The 21,445-nt window shown below is 35.5% G+C and overlaps 1 protein-coding gene across 1 annotated transcript; it reads left to right on the top strand.

Moving 5' to 3' along the window:
* Positions 1 to 172: 172 nt before the first annotated feature.
* On the top strand, positions 173 to 17,435 carry LOC120256435 (protein furry homolog-like). The gene is made up of 11 exons (XM_039264119.1): positions 173 to 286; positions 2,188 to 2,454; positions 3,260 to 3,361; positions 3,527 to 3,884; positions 3,977 to 4,090; positions 5,984 to 6,615; positions 6,711 to 6,904; positions 8,667 to 8,889; positions 9,548 to 9,667; positions 10,619 to 11,392; positions 14,043 to 17,435. The coding sequence occupies exons 1-11, from the start codon at positions 197 to 199 to the stop codon at positions 17,136 to 17,138; spliced, it is 5,970 nt and encodes a 1,989-aa protein (XP_039120053.1). The 5' UTR covers positions 173 to 196; the 3' UTR covers positions 17,139 to 17,435.
* Positions 17,436 to 21,445: the final 4,010 nt, after the last annotated feature.

Below are 21,445 nucleotides of genomic sequence, written 5' to 3'. Positions count from 1 at the left end.
AATAATTTATCACTCTATACTCATGCAAGATATGATTTTTGATTTTGGATACATGTCTTTTGAATTCTGAAATACCAGCTTTGCATACGTTGTGAAATAACTTCTGCTTAATTCTTCATCACTAGTTAGACCTATGATCTCTCTCTTTCTCTCTTTCCCTTTAAACAGGTTTAGTTCTGTCACTGAACGCTTTTTCATGGAGCTGAATACTCGTCGTATTGATACCAGTGTTGCTAGAAGTGAGACACTTAGCATAATACATGGGATGCGCTACCTTAAATTGGGGGTATGTTGGGTAAAGATTGTATGTTGAATTAATAGCATCTTCCATAATTCTTGTTACATCTTTTTTTTGAGAGTTACTTCCTGCTTTATGGCATCATTCATGTATTTTCTCACTGCCTTTTCATTTTCATGAGTTAAATAGAAAGTCACCAATAGTTCTTATTTTATTTTTGGATACTATTTTTGAGAGTTACTATTTGTGTTGTTCTTCTCTTTTACAAGCTGCTGTGTGATCTGCTTACCTGACATCTATTAATTGTTTTTCTGTTCTAATGTTGATGTAAGTCATGAAACTAGAGTGGCTGGAGAAGACAGGCTTTTAAATTTAAACTACTGCTCTAAGGATTTCGGTACTTTCTGTTCTTCAAAAGCTGAAGAGGCATTATAGACTTTGATCTTTTTAGCCAAAATTTCAACTCTCTATTTGGTTTGACATTGCACACCATTATTTGGTTTGATGTGCAATTTATGGGCCCGTTTGATTCGTTAACGAGAACAACACAAGTAGTATAGTACAATACAAATAGTTAAAGTATAGCACAAGTGCTTGTGCTGTTCTATGTTTGATTTTCATCGGACAATACAAAATTTTCGTGTTGTTTAGTGTTTGATTTGCATAAGTGCGGAATACAAAATAGTAAAATTACAATAATACCTTTTTATAATTTTATATTTGTTCTATACTAAAAAAAAATTACAACAATATTTTATGAAAATCTAATCAAATCCTATAAGGGTTAACAACATAGCAACAAGTTAAAAAATCAACTAGATCCAGACATGATGATTTTAAAAACATTCAATCCACAACAAACAAACTTTTATTAAAATCTTAATCCTAAAAAACAAATAAATAGATAGATAAATAAATAAATAAATAGATAAATAAATAAATAAAATGAAATAAATAAATTATGCTATTACCTTTGTAATATGGTAGTGTAATTTTGAATTTTAAATAGGGACAATTTTGTCATTAAGTTGTCTTGTACTTTGATAAAATTTATTACTGTGGTTTTGGCGGTAAAAAAAAATAATTAGGAAGTTATGTTGTACCGATTCGATCGTTTGTGCTGTACTCCCACTCCATTTGTAAGTCAAACACATAACAATAGTAGTTGTCATGTACTGTCCCTTGAAATCTTGCATATCAAACGGACCCTATGTGTTGATTACACTTAGAATGTTGATCTTTTTAGCCAAAATTCCAACTCTAATTTGTTTGACATTGCACACATCTATTTGGTTTGATGTGCAATTTATGTGTTGATTACACTCAGACAATCAGATTTCTTGCTATAGCAACTAATAATCAGGGCGAGAGAAGTGCTTGCTAAAATCAGGCTGCATAACTTTGGGAAATAAGATTAATTCTACGATAATGAAATACTGAACATGCGTAACCATCATTAAGTACTCCCCTTAACAAGAATTCGTAACAACAAAAGCCCAGAGCCTCTTAGTACATCAAACAATTTTGATTGATGAAACCATGTAAATACATTGGAAAATACAAGATATACATGTCTGATAAAATGGAGAGTGCTAAAAGAGATCTAGTCACCAGAAAGCCCTCAACAAACAACCATTGGAAAAATTGGCATTTCTTCTCAAGTCTATATTAATTCAGCTATTCTGAATGTTCCTTGCCTTTTTCCAAAAGTATGCCCAGGAAATTACACTGATCACATTTTGGGAAGTAGAGACCAATAATAACTTATTTTGATATGTGTGAGCTTTTGCTGCCTGACCACATTTGCAGCAGTAAAAATTTATCAAAAATTGGCTGCAACAGTTATTTGTTATTTTAACTTTCAAGCAGAAGAATCTACGCATGTATTTCACCCAATTTCTTATTATTTCCTCATGATATTGAATGCTGCAAGTATTTTATCTTTCCAGGTAAAGACAGAAGGTGGGCTAAATGCATCAGCGTCTTTTGTGGCGAAAGCAAATCCTCTTAATCGTGCCCCTCACAAACGGAAGAGTGAACTCCATCATGCTCTTTGCAATATGCTTTCCAGCATACTAGCATCACTTGCTGAGGGTGGTAAGTTGAATTGGCCTCCTATTGGTGTGGATCCAGCACTTACCCTTTGGTATGATGCTGTTGCTCGAATAAGAGGCCAGTTGATGCATTGGATGGACAAACAGAGCAAACACATCTCTGTGAGTAGCTCTTTTTATTTGTGGCAAAGCCGATGCAATGATACTTCAGCTATATTGATGTGTTCATTTGTTATCCCTGATCAAGTTTTATTGCTTATGCCTATTTTACAACAAAGTATAAGATAATCGGGATCATAACATTGCTGACATTATTGAAGCATAATTAACTGGAGTTGTTGCATTCTGGGTTATGATGGGGCACAGTTTGAGACGTTGATAATTACAAGATACAAAAATGCAGAAATTATGTTGTTGTCTGTAATATAATGGATGAAAGAGAATAAGTTCGTTTGGCATATATCTAATTGTTGAGATGGATGTGTGCTAGAAGTTGAAATGAGGGCAAGAATGAGTTGGTTGGGAGATCAAAAGTTGCAGAATTTGTTTTGATAAAAGATGATCCAGAAAGTCGGAAAGGAAACAGGAATTGGTAAATTATGATAAGTTATTAGAAAAGAATTAAGAATCTGGTAATACCTATGGTTGAAGCCATTTTAGAGCCGAACCAAGTTTGTTATGCTAGTGGGCTTGTATTTATGCCTGGACTTTTGTGAACATAAAGATCTGTTGTCAAATTATACAAATTGATGGGTATGTAATTACTTAATTAAAGCTTATAATTGGACCTTGGCTCTTTAACTTAGGATTAGTATTATTTAAATGCTATATCTTGCCACTGGGGGCCACCTTGATCTCTCGGCGGTTAACATTAGATGTAGCTACTTAAAGAAGCTGTAATACTGTTGAATCATGTGTTAAATATTTATTTATGTTTTGATTTGTACTAAATAAGCTTCATTTCCAGGTTGGCTATCCATTGGTGACCCTGCTTCTTTGTCTTGGTGATCCACAAACATTTAATGCCAATTTTGGCCCCCATATGGAACATCTTTATAGACATCTTAGAGTAAGTTCTGCTCTTGTGCAATTTACTTTGTTCAATTAAGTAGAAAACTAATATGCGATGTGCTTCTTGGAGAATTGATTTTTCCATGCCAAGAATTTCATGCAACTGACCTGGTATTCTGACTTTCAATAAACAGTTATTGTCATGGAATTGACTCCTTTGCAGGATAAAAATCACCGTTCAATGGCATTGGACTGCCTTCATCGTGTTGTGAAGTTTTATCTAAGTGTCTATGCAGATTTCCAACCTAGAAATCGTGTTTGGGATTATTTAGATAGTGTGACTTCTCAGTTGCTGACTGTTCTGAAGAAAGGCTTGCTGACTCAAGATGTTCAACATGATAAACTTGTTGAGTTCTGTGTGACTATTGCAGAAAGTAACCTAGACTTCTCCATGAACCACATGATACTAGAATTGTTGAAATCAGATAGCTCAAGTGAAGCAAAAGTTATTGGCTTGAGAGCTCTTCTTGCCATTGTTATGTCCCCATCAAATGAGCAATCTGGTTTGGAACGTTTTCGAGGTGATATTCCTTGCTTAAAATATACCAACTGCCCATTAATATGAACATTTTCTTCCACGGCTTCTGTTTGCTAACCAGAATGTTCATTGCAGGCCATGATATAAGTCATTACATTCCGAAAGTAAAATCTGCAATTGAATCGATTTTAAGATCTTGCAATAGGATATACAGACCGGCTCTTCTTACATCATCCAGGACAACAATAGGTATGCTCTCTTGTATAAAGACCTTCGTCAAAAAAAATTAAACAACAATTTGTTGTACAAATGTGACTGAGGTACGAGTAGTGTGTGCCCACACGAAGTGTATATACTTTGTGTGGCCACACAATGCATGGCTTCCAAACATACAGCTCTATTTTTTTCTGTACTTTGTTGATGAGTCATTATCATAAAATTGTTGAGCTAGTAAATATCAGATATTGAAACCTAATAGACCAAATAATGCCCATGTTCCTTACTTGAGCACCTGCGTGCGGTGCAACTTTGCCTGATACTTAGTTTTTGGGGCAGACTTACCTTTCTATTATTTTGTTAAGGTAAGGCATAATATGCACTTGGTGGTCATTTTAAGTGGGAGACAATGCTTTCCTGTTATATCTTCCCTGCTGGACGTCTGATATTTTCTCCTTCCCTATTCTGAGGCTTATTAAAGTGCTTACCCTGCAACATTATGTTTTATGGGCTATGAAAACCAAGGATAGTTAATGTTCATGCTTAGTCCCATAGTGGTAATGCTAATTAGTGAATGACCTGCAGATAATTGACAGCATCATCAGAAAACACTGTTAGAAATTCTCTTAATTTGAACATCGATAAAACTTCTTTCACTAAATTGCTTTAGTGTCTTGAACGATAACTATCAACCTGTTGTCTACTATTTGGAGAATGATTCTTGTCCATGATTCCAATCTGGAGATACATTAATCACCAAGTTTACTTTTCCAAAAAAGAATTTTATACTTGTTACCCTTGAAAAATAGTGATTTTCCCTAGCCACCTCACTTTCTAAATATGCATTAGAGCCTCTTTAGTTGTTTTTTAATATTTATTATTATTTTTTAACTTCCATCCACAACATTATTTTTAATATGTGAGTGAGTTAAATGCTCAGATGAATTGTGTGAGTTCACTTATCTGCCTTCACACATACATAACTCTCCTTAAGATCTTGTCACTTTATACAGAATACCACCTGAAGTATTTAATAAAAACAAGTTATAAATGTAAAAGTCAACTACAGAAATACATTATCACGTCTAATATACTAGTTGAAGTTACATTTAGAAGATATTGTGTACACACACAAAAAAAGGGATACATCTCATATGTAAAAGGTATTGATTATGACTAAATAATATCAGAACAGGAAAAGAGTTTCTAGATAAAAGACTTAAAAGTTGAAGTAACTTTAATCTACATTTGAATCAAGGCAATTAAGATCACTATTTTTCAGGGTTTCCGAAATCTGGTAATAGCTTTTATCCAATCACCTTAATTTTTCCTCCTTTGCTAGGCCTCAGCATTAGGATTTACAAAACACTAATGTCACGATATCTAGGTTGCGGAACAGGAAAATGCGCTTTGTTCTAAATTTCTGCTAACCTTTTATTTTAATCAAGTTATGGATGTGAATCTACTTAAGGACTCTAAGCCCCTGACCTTCCAGGGTAGCTACTTATGATGCTTGATTGTGACATGCTATTGAATGAGTATTAGTTTAGTGTGCTGTGCCCCTGTGGACTATGACATATCCATCCAATTAAGTTGTAGTGCTAGCAAGTTCTTTAAAATTCCGCTCTCTTCATCTCCTTTTCTCTGAGAGGTGTTGAAAATTACTTTATGTGATCTTCCATTAGAGCATTATCATTAAAAATAATACATATTTGATGTGTAGAATTTAATCTGCCAGCTGTAGAATGAAGTCTTTGGGATTATTTTTTTGTGAACTTTATCTTCCATAAAGTGGCATGGGTGATGTGTTGGCTTCTTTAGTTTTCTTTTAACCTACGATTTCTAAATTATATATGCCATTGATATTTATTATCTTTAGTTATTGCACCTGGTAATATTGACAGAAATAGTTTGTCTTCTTATCAGATACCATAACAAAGGAGAAATCTCAAGTAACCCTCTTCAGATCAGTACTGAAGTGCATTCCATATCTGATAGAAGAAGTTGGTCGCAACGATAAAATAACAGAAATAATTCCTCACCATTGCATAAGTATTGATCCTGGTGTTCGAGAAGAAGCTGTGCAAGTGATGACCAGGTTGGTGAGATATCTTCCGCACCGTCGTTATGCTGTGATGAAGGGTATGGCCAACTTTATATTAACGCTTCCTGATGAGTTTCCTCTTCTCATTCAAACATCATTGGGACGTCTTGTGGAGCTTATGCAATTGTGGAGATCTTGCTTAGCTGAAGAAGCATTAAAAGGTGATGTTCAAAATGGTAAAAGACCAGGTCTGGGAGGCAATACATCTCAAGCATCTCCTTTTCATCAATCTGGGGATCCAACTGAGTTCCGTACATCAGAAATGGATGCAATTGGTCTTATTTTCCTCTGCTCTGTGGATGTGCAGATAAGACGTACTGCTTTAGAGTTACTTCGTCATGTCCGAGCTCTGAAAAATGATATAAGAGACCTCTCAATAAATGAGCGATCTGATTATAAATTTAGATATGAAGCAGAACCTATATTCATCATAGATGTCTTGGAAGAAAATGGAGTAAGTTCTCACATCCCATTGCCATTATATTCTTTTTGATCCTGTCTAATGGTAATTTATCATAATCATCTGTTTTTATGAAAAAAAATATTCAGGATGATATTGTTCAGAGCTGCTACTGGGATTCTGGACGTCCTTATGATTTGAGACGGGAATTAGATCCTGTTCCTTTTGATGTAACGCTTCAATCCATTCTTGAGAGCCCAGATAAGAACAGATGCGCTCGATGTCTTAGTGAACTTGTCAAGTATGCTGGTGAACTCTGCCCTATTTCTGTGCAGGAAGCAAGGTAAGAAAATTATCTTTTTGGCATGTGCAAATAATTATAACTTCTGTGGATGCTATAAGAAAAAAACATGACCATTTTTTCCACGCTCCTTCTATAAACTTCTTTCCAGTATTTTTTTGTTGGTTTCACATCCCCATCTATGCATGAATGACTAGAAGTTGAGCATGTGCATTCCTTTCATAAACTTCTTTCAATTGTATGTAATTTTGGTTTCATTTTCTCAACAAATTTGTCGACAATCTCATAATTTTCTGTAAAGTTACATTAATGGTTTTCTTTCCTCATCTTGTTGCAACCAATAACAATTGCATTTTGTATTGTTCCTTTTACACTTGATTGGAAAAATAGTTACGGTTGGATCTCTTCTTATATGTGAAATAAACATGGTCCTTGTGTGCCTTGGGGTGCCCCTTCTGGTTATAGTGACTCATGCATCGCAAATGACTACCCAAGATATTGCTAGGGCCTTTGTCTAAAAACATTTGATTTTATAACGAATATTTTGTGATTTTTAGTTCTAAATCCGTTCACTTCTTTAGCTGGGATTAACTATAAAATAGTAATGAATACTCATTTAGAACAAAATCTACAAGATCCCAAATCTCACTTCTGTTTTGAATGCTTGTCAATATACATACGGTATTACGGTCAGTTTACTTCTCTCCATTTATGCTAGAAAAATAGTTTGTATGATATATGGAACTATCTCTTCTCTGCTTGGGAAGGTTAAGATGTTTATTTACTAGATTATGAAGTTTTTTTTTGGCTCTATACCTCTTGACATATGTCTCATTGCCTCTGACCTCAAAAAATTTCTATTAGCACTTTATCCATGTAAATTATGTTTGTTTGCCTGGTTATCATTCTGTAACCCTAGTATTATTAGTTCTCAAACTTTTTTAACCCAATCATGGTTATAGCCTAGCCACAAGCAGTAAAGTGACAAAAGTATGCTAAGTTGGTCAAAAAATTAAAAAAACAAACATAATACGTTTTGGGCTTTCTGTGCAAAACTGACAACTAACTAATATTTAATTATAATTTTAAGGGTATAGGAGGTAAAAAGGATATGTTTGGAAATTTCAGGTTTTTTGTTGTGTTTTCCAGTGTGTTAATGGGCCTCTAACACAGAATAATTGGGTAACCAACATATTTAGAGGGTTATTGGATAAATAGTAACTTTTGGTAGTAGGACAGATTATTAGACCTATTTTAGGGGTATACATGCTAAAAAAGTAACAACCCACTTCTATTTTTTATCTAATTTCTTTCGAATGTGCAACATTTTGATAATATTATGCCTATTTTGGGAAAACCTTGTGATTTACAAATCCTAGTTTCATAAAATTTATCCTATAAAAAATAGGCCTCATGGGAAACTCATTTCTTTTTGATGTAAACTAAACATATTCTCTGGGAACCCAAAGGCTTTAAACTAGTGGTATGAGAGACTCAAACATATATTGATATTTATGTTGATTTACTTAACTGATATGAGATTACTGGTTAATTTAATACAGCTATACTTTTTTAGCTAGTCATGTTGCAAATAAATCAATTAAAAAGCTTTTATAGAGCTCGGCTAATATGTTTGGTTTCCACCTTACAATTTCCACTGAACTATACACTTGAGCATTTTTTGCTTACTACAATCATAATATTTAATTGAGCTTATGCATAAAATCAGATGCAAACTTCTACTTTCTTGCCATTGACTTTGTGACTGTCAAAATTACTTATCACCTGCCATTTGATAAGATAGAGTGGAAGTTACACAGAGGCTTGCTCTCATTACACCTATCGAGTTGGGCGGGAAGGCTAGTCAGTCGCAAGAGGTAGAAAACAAACTGGACCAATGGCTAATTTACTCAATGTTTGCATGCTCTTGCCCACCTGACAATAGGGAAGATGGTGGCTTTGCAACAGCTAAAGAGCTTTTCCAATTTATATTCCCATCACTTAGACATGGATCTGAGGCACAAGCTGTAAGTTCATGGTGACACTTATTTTTTTTTGGATGCAATAGTTGAATGCCTAAATTGCTAGAAAACGATCAACTTTGTCATATGATAGTTGGAATTCTCATGCCTGGTAGGTTTTATGGTTTGTTCTGTTTCTTCAAGCAAATGGTTACTGAGATAACCCATGCATGTTTGGAGTTTCTTAAACAATTGTTTTCTATCTGATATAGGTTAAGCAACTCCATTCACACATGCACAAATGTGTTGTATAAACTTTTTTTCTCTCCCTCCTGCTTTATTAATTTGTGATACAGTGATAGTGAGTTTGAATTCCTTCACTTGTTTTGACCAGTCAGTTCCAGTGCTGCATTTAATTTATTGTATTACAATAGTTATGTCTGCATAACCATGAATGAAATTAATAAGCCTGTATGTGCATGTATATTCTTACAGTTGTAATCTTTCAATATCCTATGCTAATATAGGTTATAAATTGCAGTGTCTTTCTAATGACATGGTATGTAAATTATTTATTGCACTTCAACTATTATCTAGACATTTAACTATGGATGTAATTGTAAGGTTGACAATGTTAACTGCTTTACTTTTTGAAATATGAATTGGAACCAACTTGCAAACCATTCCAGAATTATGGAACTTTTGTGTTTTCTTCTATACGCAGCATGCAGCCACAACAGCTTTGGGCCATTCACATGTGGATATCTGTGAAATCATGTTTGGGGAGCTTACATCATTCATTGAAGAGGCTTCATCTGAAAACGAGGGAAAACCAAAATGGAAGGTGGAACTGTAAAATTTCTTAAAGTTATCTTGTGTTTAAATTTTAAAATTGTTTTCTTGTGATTAAATTTTATAATTGTTAAAGTTAAGTTGTCCTTTGTATGCTTTTATAATTTGATATAGATTTATGATTGACCATTTTATCATAAAGGAACAGAACCAATTTATGATACTGTGTGAAAGCTAACTAAAATTTATTTGGTTTGTTTCAAGGCTCTACTTTATCTCAAACTATGCAATTGTTACCAATATCCAATTATTTTTTAAATGATTAAAGCCTCTAATGCCCCTAATGCTTGGGTTATTCTTCCTTTTGGCCCATAAAGTATTAGCAAATGCTCATTGTGGCCCATGAACTAATTGAAATTATTTAGTTTGCCCCTAAGTCTCATGTGGTGTCTGATGTGGCCAAACATGTCAATTGTGGGAGTCCATGCTGGCTAAAGGGGTCAAAATGAAATATTCTGTGTGTTTCAGGAACTGAAATGATATATTTTCCCCTTTAGGTGCCAAAAGAACAATGACACAAATTTTAGGGGTAACCAGTGGCTTTAACTCTTTCAATTCTCATTATCTTTCTCATATTTTTTAGATGACTGTTCTATGCTAGTTCTCCACATCCAAACTATCTATAGTAGCAGTAAAACTAGAACTAAGTTCATATTTAGGATGGGCAATCAAAATATTTACCTCAAGAGTACTACATAGAATGTGCCAGATCAATCACAATGCATCAGGAAAATGTTGCCTGATGTTGCATCTTGAGACCGTCAAGAGCTTGAATTCTATCATACTAAACACCATCTTATGCATGCACTGGTTGACATCAAGCAACCAGTACACTGTTCTTTACCCTTATTGTCTATCACTTCTTGGCATCCTTGTCTGGTGAAGTTCTTGTAATTCCTTGACATGGAACTCACTTGATATGCCCATTCTCTTTTTATTGCAGAACCAGAAAAGCCGCCGTGAAGAGCTTCGGGTTTATATTGCTAACATATACCAGACAGTTGCTGAGAAAATATGGCCAGGGATGTTGAGCCGCAAACGTATACTTTGTTTACATTTTTTGCGATTCATTGATGACACCTACCGTCAAGTATGCATTTCAGGATTTGATAGCTTTCAAGAGTTACAGCCACTTCGCTATGCATTAGCTTCTGTTTTAAGATCTCTAGCTCCTGAATTTGTGGATTCAAAATCTGAAAGATTTGATTTAAAAACCCGGAAGAGACTATTTGATCTCCTTCTTAGCTGGTGTGATGATACTGGAAACACATGGGGTCAAGAAGGCAACAGCGACTACCGTCGTGAGATTGAACGCTATAAGGCTGCTCAACATAGTCGCTCAAGAGAATCTATTGATAGATTTGCCTTTGACAAAGAAGTGATCGAGCAGGTTGAGGCAATTCAATGGGCTGCCATGAATGCTATTGCTTCACTTCTATATGGTCCTTGTTTTGATGATAACGCTAGAAAGATGGGTGGACGGGTTGTGTCTTGGATTAACAGTTTGTTTGTTGAACAAGCTCCCAGAGCACCATTCGGATGTTCTCCTGCAGATCCAAGAACACCATCATATTTGAAGTACACCGGAGATGGAGGGCGGTTGGCAGGTGGAAGGGATAAGCAGAAGTGTAGTCACCTTCGTGTTCTCTTAGCAAAAACTGCCTTGAAGAATCTTCTTCTGACAAACCTTGACCTCTTTCCTGCATGCATTGATCAGGTAATTTTTCTTACTGCCTTACTTTCAGTTTAGTTGATCTTTTAGTAATCTGTGCTTGAGATATTACTAGAGTTATGTGCAAATTCTTCAGTATAGTTTTAGATAAATAATTACTATATCCTTTAACTTCTGCAACTAAATGAATGCCCTAAAGAGCTTTGAAACATGTAGTTCTTGAAGTGGTTTTATTATGTAGTATTTCAGTTAGCAATGATGTTTTTGCCCTCGTTTCTTGATTTCCAATTTTAATTCTTCTTTGGTGCCAAGAGGTTCCTCATCTTTTTTTTTGGCTCCACCAATATAGAAAACCTTCCTAGGCATAATTCTTTGGAAATCATTCTCAATTCTGTGGTTCATGTCTAATTGCGGACAAAAGTGAATCTCTGATCATTTGGTTGAATTCTGAAAAATGTTTTAGCTGCAAAGATACAAAATTAACTTTGCGAATGTGGGTATTTGAGTTTATATTTAGAAAAAATTTGAAGTTTTTTTATTGGTGAAGCCATGCACAACAATTTATGTTCAGCTTCATTGAAATATGCCATGTTTATGCAATTTACTTGTGCATTTAAGTTTCCAAATTAGATTCATACAGCTCTACAAATGTCAGAAGGAAATAGTTGTGTAGAACATTAAAAAGTTAATTTTTGCAGTGATACTCTACCTAGATTGAAACCATTTTTTAGTTAGAAGAAAGGACCATGAAGTCTTTCTAAACTTCAACATACCCTGTGAATCCTTTGACTTTTTCAACCACCCTATATGTCCTTAGATTTTAAAATCATTCTCATTTAATCCATTTTTTTGCATAAGTTAATTAAATTTATCCAATATTACTATTTTACTTTTGTATCACACCACCTCCACTGTCACCTTCCCCGGAAAGCCCTGCGCAAGTTCACGGCAAGCTTGTTTGGCCTTGCCGTGGGGGTGGTGACCTCATGCTGAAACTAGGGCTGGGTTGGTGCAAGCTTGTGGCGGCCAAGTGACACGATGGTGAGCTTGTTCATCCCCTAGTCCCCAACCTCGGTGAGCTAATGCCAAGGCTGGGGCTGGGGCACCTGGTGTTGGCGCAAGGGTGACCTCAGGGAGCTTGCACTGAGACCAAGGCTGGGGGTTCACTTTGGCTTCTTGCCAATGCCTCAGTGAGCTTGTACTGGTGTCAGGCGAGCTCATGTTGAGATCGGTGATGGGAGCTTGCCCTTGTCTCACGTGAGCTCCCCCTGGCCACTGAGAGCTCGCTTGTGACCCAGGTGAGCCTGATGATCTGCCCAGTTAAGGCAAGCTTTTTGGTGAAGGTGATTAAAAAAAAAAAAGATAGAAGGTAAAGTGGTGATTTCTTAGATTTTGAAAAAGCAGGGATCTTTGGGGTAGTGGAAAAGTTCTAGGGACTTGGAGGTGCTTTTGAAATTAGCCTAGGATCTCCAAGTCATTTTCCCTTTTATTTAATACTATTGCCAATATGGCTTGCAGTTACAAGGCAAAAAATGGTGGTAAGATTAGTCATAGGACCTAGATGTATGTTCTTTTGCGTAATGTAATATTTAAAATTATCCATGGGCTTCATTGATTATGTGGAAAGGGAATTAAAAACCTTCTCACTTGAACATTTCCATGTTGGTTTACATCATTTCCACTGAAAGATGCACTGGTGCTGTTTTGATCTTGTGCGGAGTTTGAATTTTGCCATCTCAGGTTCGTTTCTGTGGTCTTGTTACCTTCATTTGATGTGCCTTTAAATGAAGTAGAAATTAAATTTGGTTACCCATAAAGAGCTAAACCAATGTCAGCAGGTTTTACCAAACTAGAGTTTGTTCCTTCTATTTCACTAATTTTCTGTAGATGTCTCCTTGAAATCTTCGTCGTTATTGCTTTTGCCTCTTTGGTGCATATTTCCTCTATAAGTTTCAACTTGAGATCCCTCCAAAATAATGAAGAACTATCTCTTGCCTTCGCTGTAGTCCCTTTACTTCTTGTTGTATTCAGACTTTGAAGAGAAAGGAATTTTATATTTATGAACAAACAATCAATTTCCCTTAAAGTAATGATGCAAAAATTAAAAAAAAAAGAAAAAGGAAGCATCTTAGAAGAATATTCTATGAATATTTTCCTCTGTCCTAATTATGCTTATCCTTATATGGCGTTTCTGCATAGAATAGGGATTTCAATGAGCTACAACCGAATATATATAATTCTAGGAGTTCTATGCATATAAGAAGTTGATGGTGGTATATTCATGAACAAACAATCAATTTCCATTAAAGTAATGATGCAAAAATTTTTTAAAAAAAAAGGAAAAGGAAAAAGGAAGCATCTTAGAAGAATATTCTATGAATATTTTCCTTTGTCCTAATTATGCTTATTCTTATATGGTGTTTCTGCATAGAATAGGGATTTTAATGAGCTACAACCAAATATATATAATTCTACGAGTACTATGCATATAAGAAGTTGATGGTGGTATATCACACATGCAAAACTATCTTAACAATATTGACATAACATTTTCTGTTTGTATTAATATGGTGTTCTGGTAGATGGAAGTTCAGAGTCAGGGTTTTATATGTATGAGGTCTTGAGTTTTATTATGATCTTATATTACTTGGTTGATACAATTGTCTAATTTTAATCTCAATTTGCATTGTTGCAGTGTTACTCTCCTGATTCTTCCATAGCTGATGGCTATTTTAGTGTCCTTGCTGAAGTCTACATGAGCCAAGAAAATCCTAAGTGTGAGATTCAAAGGCTACTAAGTTTGATTCTCTATAAAGTAGTTGATCCATCAAGACAAATTCGGGATGATGCCCTTCAAATGTTGGAAACACTATCTGTACGAGAATGGGCTGAGGATGATATTGAGGGCATAAGCCGTTACCGAGCTTCTGTTGTTGGCAATCTTCCTGACTCCTACCAACAGTTCCAATATAAGCTTTCTGCAAAACTGGCCAAAGACCATCCTGAGCTCAGTGAGCTCCTGTGTATGGAAATCATGCAACGGCAGCTTGATGCAGTGGATATTATTGCTCAGCATCAAGTTTTAACTTGTGTAGCTCCCTGGATTGAGAACCTTAACTTCTTGAAATTATGGGAATCTGGGTGGAGTGAAAGACTATTGAAAAGCCTTTATTACGTGACATGGAAACATGGAGATCAGTTTCCTGATGAGATTGAGAAGCTTTGGAGCACTGTAGCAAGTAATACTCGCAACATCATTCCAGTTCTGGACTTCTTGATTACCAAAGGGATTGAAGATTGTGATTCAAATACATCAGCAGAAATTACTGGTGCCTTTTTAACATACTTTTCAGTAGCAAAGCGTGTGAGTTTATATCTTGCACGCATTTCCCCTCAAAAAACTATTGATCACCTGGTTTGTGAATTATCTCAGAGGATGCTGGAAGATAGCATGGATCCAGTTAGGCCAAGCAAGGTTGATGCTTCTGGAAATTTTGTTTTAGAGTTTTCCCAAGGGCCTACTGCTGCCCAAATAGCGACCGTTGTGGAGAGTCAGCCTCACATGTCACCTTTGCTTGTCCGTGGATCCCTTGACGGCCCACTTAGGAACACCAGTGGTAACCTGAGCTGGAGGACTTCTGTTGTACCTGGTCGTAGCATATCAGGTCCGTTGAGCCCTTTGCCTCCAGAGGTTAACATGGTATCTGCTGCTGGCGGCCGGTCAGGCCAACTCCTTCCAGCACTAGTGAACATGTCAGGACCATTGATGGGAGTCCGTAGTTCAACTGGCAACTTGAGAAGCCGTCATGTATCCAGAGATAGTGGGGATTTGCCGATTGATACACCCAACTCCGTTGAAGATATCTTGCATCCAACTGGCAGTGGGATCCATGGAGTCAATGCCAGTGAACTCCAATCAGCTTTGCAGGGACATCACCAACACTCGCTGTCCAGTGCAGATATTGCATTGATCTTACTTGCAGAGATTGCTTATGAAAATGATGAGGATTTTCGCGAGAACCTCCCTCTGTTATTCCATGTTACATGTGTCTCAATGGATAGTTCTGAAGATATTGTCCTTGAGCACTGCCAGCATCTGCTTGTTAATCTGCTCTATTCACTTGCTGGTCGACATTTGGAACTATATGATGTGGAGAATAGTGAGGGGGAGAACAAGCAACAAGTTGTGAGCTTGATCAAGTACATCCAATCTAAACGTGGCAGCTTGATGTGGGAGAATGAAGACCCTACCCTAGTGAGACCAGAGCTTCCAAGTGCAGCACTTTTATCAGCGTTAGTGATGAACATGGTTGATGCTATCATTTTCCAAGGAGATCTTCGTGAAACATGGGGTGCGGAAGCACTAAAATGGGCAATGGAGTGCACATCTCGGCACCTAGCATGTCGTTCTCATCAAATATATCGTGCTCTGCGACCCACTGTCAAAAGTGATGCATGTGTGCTTCTCCTACGTTGCCTCCATAGGTGTCTGGGGAATCCTGTTCCTGCTGTTTTAGGCTTTGTGATGGAGATTTTAATGACATTGCAGGTGATGGTGGAGAATATGGAGGCAGAAAAAGTCATACTTTACCCACAGCTATTCTGGGGTTGTGTTGCAGTGATGCACACAGATTTCGTCCATGTCTACTGCCAGGTTCTTGATCTCTTCGCTCGGGTGATTGATCGGCTGTCATTTCGTGATCAAACTACTGAGAATGTGCTACTCTCCAGCATGCCTCGGGATGAGTTAGACACCAGCAACAGTGATGCTGCTGACCTTCAACGGCTGGAGTCACGAGGTGCTGGGGAGCCATCACTGACAGAGAATGGGAAGGTTCCAGTCTTTGAAGGTGTGCAGCCACTAGTGCTGAAGGGGCTTATGTCCACTGTAAGCCATGGTTCTGCAATTGAGGTGCTGTCCCGCCTCACAGTCCCTTCCTGTGACTCTATATTTGGGAACTCAGAGACCCGGCTCTTGATGCACATAACGGGCTTGCTACCCTGGCTGGCCTTGCAGCTCACCACAGATCCAAACTCTACCAGTTCATCATCTCCTATGCAGCAACAGTACCAGAAAGCATGTGATGTTGCATCAAATATTTCATTCTGGTGCCAGGCAAAATCACTTGTCGAGCTTGCAGAAGTGTTCTCAGCCTATGCACGAAGTGAAATTATAACCATTGATGTTCTCTTTTCTTGTGCATCACCGCCAATTTGTGCTCAGTGGTTTCCCAAGCACTCTTCTCTGGCATACGGGCACTTGTTACGGCTACTTGAGAGGGGACCACTCGACTACCAAAAAGTGATACTCCTGCTGCTTAAAGTGCTGCTCCAGCAAACTCCAGTGGATGCAGCCCAGAGCCCGCACGTATATGCAATTGTTTCGCAGCTTGTGGAGAGCACATTGTCCTGGGAGGCACTGAGTGTTGTGGAATCACTGTTGCAGAGCTGCAGCAGTTTGGCCGGCGGGCATACTGATGAGAGTGGAGCGAATGAGAATGGGTTTGGCCTGATGCTCGAGGAGAAGGGTCTGCAAGCTCTGTTGGCACCACAGAGTTCTTTCAAAGCTAGGAGTGGTCCTTTGCAATATGCATCTGGTTCAGGTTTTGGTGCTGGAGTTGGGGCCCAATCTGCGGGTGCTGCGGCACCAGAAGGGGGATTGTCACAGAGGGAGGTATCACTGCAAAATACGCGCTTAATTCTTGGCCGTGTGCTCGACACCTGTGCTCTAGGTAGGAGAAGGGATTACAAGCGCCTTGTGCCTTTTGTCGCTAATATCGGAAACCCTTGAAGTGTATATTCAATCTTGTTAGTGTTAACTAAGTTGTGTTAAAGTTGTTGGTAGATGGGGTGTAGCATGTCTTGATAATGTAGAGAATGGTAGCACTGCTGCCACTGGGTTCAGCTTTGTTGTGTTGCTTTAGCTTATGTCCAACTTAGGTTATCAGGCCAGAGGGTGGTTGGTGTGTATAGTTGGCAAAGTCATTAGTCTTTTTATTGTTTAATAACCTTGTTAACCTTGCAAGATGAACTGAATTTTGTTGACATTTTTTTTTGTTAGATAGTAAGAAACTAGTTTATGTGTTTATGTGTTTATATATATATATATATATATATATATATTACCTTTGCTCTCCACGTTCTATCTTGCATTTTTTTAAGTTATATTTTAGTATGCTAACTATTATGTGTTCATGGTGTTGCCGGTGCCCATTTATGTGAAGTCAAACATTTAATTGTGTTTTTTTTCCTTTTTTTTCAATATTATAATATAACAATTTCTTTCTTGCCAAATGTTGGATAATTTTTGTTGACTTTATGTGAAGAGATACCAAATTCTCGAAGGAAATATGAGATATTTATGCATAGGGATGTAATCAATCAAGTTTGAGTTGAGCAGCAAGCTATTCAAGCTCGAGCTCGGTTGAAAACTTGCTACTACGATATTTGGCTCGAATTTAATTGAGTTTTATTTTTGTAGTTTGAGCTACTTGAACATAAATCGGTTTGATCAATGATATTTTTATACTCGAATTCGAGCTTGAGTTCAAACTCAATTATATATAAAACAAATTAATATAAAATATATATACACGCATATACAAATACTCAATTAAGCTCGCTACTTGATTAAGCTTGCGAGCACTCGAGTCAGGTATTAAGATGCTCGAACTCGGCTCGCTCGACTCGTCGAACTCAAGCTCAACTTGACCCTAACAAGTCGAGTTTGAGCTTTTCCTAAATCAAAGTCGAGTAGCTTGCGAGTAGTGTATCATTTACACCCCTATTTATGCATAGTGGCTTCAGTGAGTTTATATATTTATAGAAACCCCTGAAATTTTTAGGATTTTCATACTATATACTTAGATGTTTTGTGATTATGTTTAAGCCAATTTGTGTCAATAGGAGTCAATCATCTAAAAAAAAAAAAAAAGTTCACATTTGTGTTAAAATAATCATTCTCTTTTTTAAGATTAAATATATTTATAAATAAATTGAAAGGGACTAATCCCTTAGTTTAGGATTATAGAAAAAATTACAAATACCTTTGAAATAACTCCTCCAAAACCATGCCCTGTTCTTTTCTCCCTATCACTAATTTTTTCATTATAAATGATTGTGAAAGCCCTAACAATTTCATCCTTAACCAAAATAAGAGCTAAAAATTAAGCAACAAAACATGAGATCTTGAACCCCTAATATTTCCATGTACTTCTTGCTATAATTAATCTATACTTTGTTTCCTATATAAGGTATTAAAAATTGATTAAATGTGTGGCTTGTGCTGGTCATGACTGTCTGATTCCACTTGAGGCTATTTTGGTATTTTGGGATATTGGACAATATAATAATTAGAGCCACTCTTGGTGTTCACTTACCAAAGTACAAAGAATAGTGAGGCTTTTGTGTTGTATCATCACTGTCTTTGTTTTGTTTTGTTTTGTTTAGTGACTAATCTTTTCACAACAAGCCTTCTAATGAATGTTCTTGGCTGCTTCTCTTTATTTATAGATATATATATATAATCAATGTTTCAATCCATACTCAAACAAACTTTTTTTTGTCTTTTGCATATATACCCCTGTAAAAACTCATACACTCTTCCAAATTTATACCATTAAAACCACAAAATATTTATATAATTCGACTAATTTAATTTACATATTACAAGTGGAAAAAAAATTTCACCATCAAAATTTTTGGGTGGACAACGCAAAGTATTTCGTAAAATCCATATATGATACATTTGATTTATAAATATTCAATATTAATAAAAAAAACTGTAAATTTTCTTCACTTTAGTTTTTATATGTAGACATGGCACATATCATATTTGTATGTTAAAAAAACTTAATCTTTCAAGGTGGTTAAGCTATAATTACAAATTTTCCCAGGGGTGTACATAAAAAATATAGTCAATAATTAGATTATTGTTGTTACTTTCATTGCTCACATGTTTGCTTTGTTTTCTTTTGGGTTATATCACATGCTTGATTTGTAATGATGCTCATTTCTACAAAAGTTTTTCAAAGTTCAGAGTGATTAATAAACATGTTGAACTCTTAATGGTCATGTCCCTTTGTTGCTTCTTTTCTTTGGTGCATAACATAATCATCATCATCATCTTTTTATTTGATGTTAAAAAGTTACACAAAACATTGTACTTAAAACACTCAAAGGGCTTTTAGTTACAATAAAGGAGGAGAAAAAAGAATTTTTAATGAAGAGTAACTCCTCTTGGATAATTTCGACTTCCATACATAATCCATGGATTTCTCCGGATATATCAACAATCATTTTTTAAAATTTAATTTTTAATTTTCAATTCAAAAATGGTTTTAGAGAAAGGACTATGCAACAACCACAAGACAACCCAGGGAAAAGTCACCTTGAATAGTGAAAGAATGATGCAATGTTGTATATTAAACTATATTGGTACTATTTATCCATTGTTCATTATGCCTTATGTGGAAAGAGTCATATTTTTCACCCTTTCAGAGTTATAAACTAGGAGGGTGCTCCGCTCTTTATGGTTGTAAAGTAGAAGGGATATGTAACAAACCTTAATTGCTCCATATGTTAATGCACTCCACATGGTAAATTTTTAGGGAGCCGTTAAGTTAATGTTGCACAATTATACGTACTTGTCCTTTTGATGCCTCCATAGCCAATAGTTAAAAAAAGGACTATTTGATAATTAAAAAATAGGAGAAATCAAGAGACTAATAAATAATTTCAAATTTTAATGAATCATTCATTTTTGTTTACATAATTTTATCTTTTTGCCTCTAAGTAATAGGTTTGTTATGAGCTTCAAAAAGGCATTAAAGATTCCCACATTAAACATGCATTATTTAAGAAGTCAAAATTTCCTTTCATCTCTTTTCATGAATATGTTTTCAAAAAACATGATATAATGTAAACAAAAAGGCTAGCATGAACTAAAGAAAAGTTGTGTTCTAATGTACAACCTCTACTTTTTAGAATCAATTAACTAATAAAAACAAAATAAACTGAAATATTCTCCCAAATTCCATGTGTATATATATATATATATATATATATATATATATATATATTTTTTTGTGAAAATCTAAAATTAAAAAAAAAATAAAAAATTTCCTTGTGAATTTTGTTTGGACTGAGTTGAGTTTTTAAATTTTTGTGTGTATATATATATATATATATATGTTCGTAAATGACATCTCTTTATCAATGGTTGGATTCAAATCCATTGTCTTCCGATCATCCACTTATAAACAATGACTTTAGTAATCATTTAATAACACAATCAACAATGTTTATAAACAGTGTTATGAACAATGTAAAAGTGAGATGCACAATGCTTTCATCTCATCTGTCCAAACATAATCATAATTTTAACACAATGAATCCCATAGGTTTACCAATCCATTTCAATCAAAGTATAATCTTTTGTAACTGTTTTTTTGGAATTGTTACCCATTCTCTTTTCTCATTTATTTATTTATTTATTTCTCTTTTGCAATTTCTCTTTTTTTACTTTTTATTTTCTAATGTGAACGATAGGTGGAGAATGTATTATCTATATTATATATATGGGAGTGAAAACATATGAAAATTTGTTTATGATTTAAATTTGAATAATATGGGGGACCATGTCTTTAAGTAATTGTTTCTTTTTGGAGCTTTTTAAGCTTATTAATTAAAGCCTTGCTTTGTGCACTTGACCCGGAGCATGTCCTCTTAACTTTTAAACAAAATTTGAACAACGCCTTCTTCCTCCCTTCCAACTCAAATGCATTTTTCTCAATTCCCTGCAGCAATGAACTCCGTACTTTTCCGGTACCATTGCCGATGAGACGGTGAAAGTCCTATAAAAAATAAATTTTTTTCAATAAGTATCTTTATATATATATATATATATATATATATATATATATATATATATATATATATATATATATATATTTGAATTCAAAATCATGGGTCCAAATAAATTAAATTTATACCACTTGGATCGACTAACTCTTGTTAGTAAAAAATATTTCTTCGAACACTATATATATAAATTTATTGTTTGTAATCAGCCGAAAGAATAATAGAGTTCAACAGAAG

This window comes from Dioscorea cayenensis, unplaced genomic scaffold (assembly GCF_009730915.1).
Source record: "Dioscorea cayenensis subsp. rotundata cultivar TDr96_F1 unplaced genomic scaffold, TDr96_F1_v2_PseudoChromosome.rev07_lg8_w22 25.fasta BLBR01001441.1, whole genome shotgun sequence".
Lineage (NCBI taxonomy): Eukaryota > Viridiplantae > Streptophyta > Magnoliopsida > Dioscoreales > Dioscoreaceae > Dioscorea > Dioscorea cayenensis.
The sequence above is the reverse complement of the archived record's forward strand: the minus strand, read 5'-3'. Positions and strand labels throughout refer to the sequence as shown.

Excerpts from the sequence above, each read along its gene's own strand:
- LOC120256435 (XM_039264119.1), top strand. The coding sequence starts at position 197 with ATGGAGCTGAATACTCGTCGTATTGATACCAGTGTTGCTAGAAGTGAG. Across the intron at positions 3,362-3,526 it reads ATCTTTATAGACATCTTAGA|GATAAAAATCACCGTTCAAT; the intron begins GTAAGTTCTGCT and ends ACTCCTTTGCAG. Across the intron at positions 11,393-14,042 it reads TTCCTGCATGCATTGATCAG|TGTTACTCTCCTGATTCTTC; the intron begins GTAATTTTTCTT and ends GCATTGTTGCAG.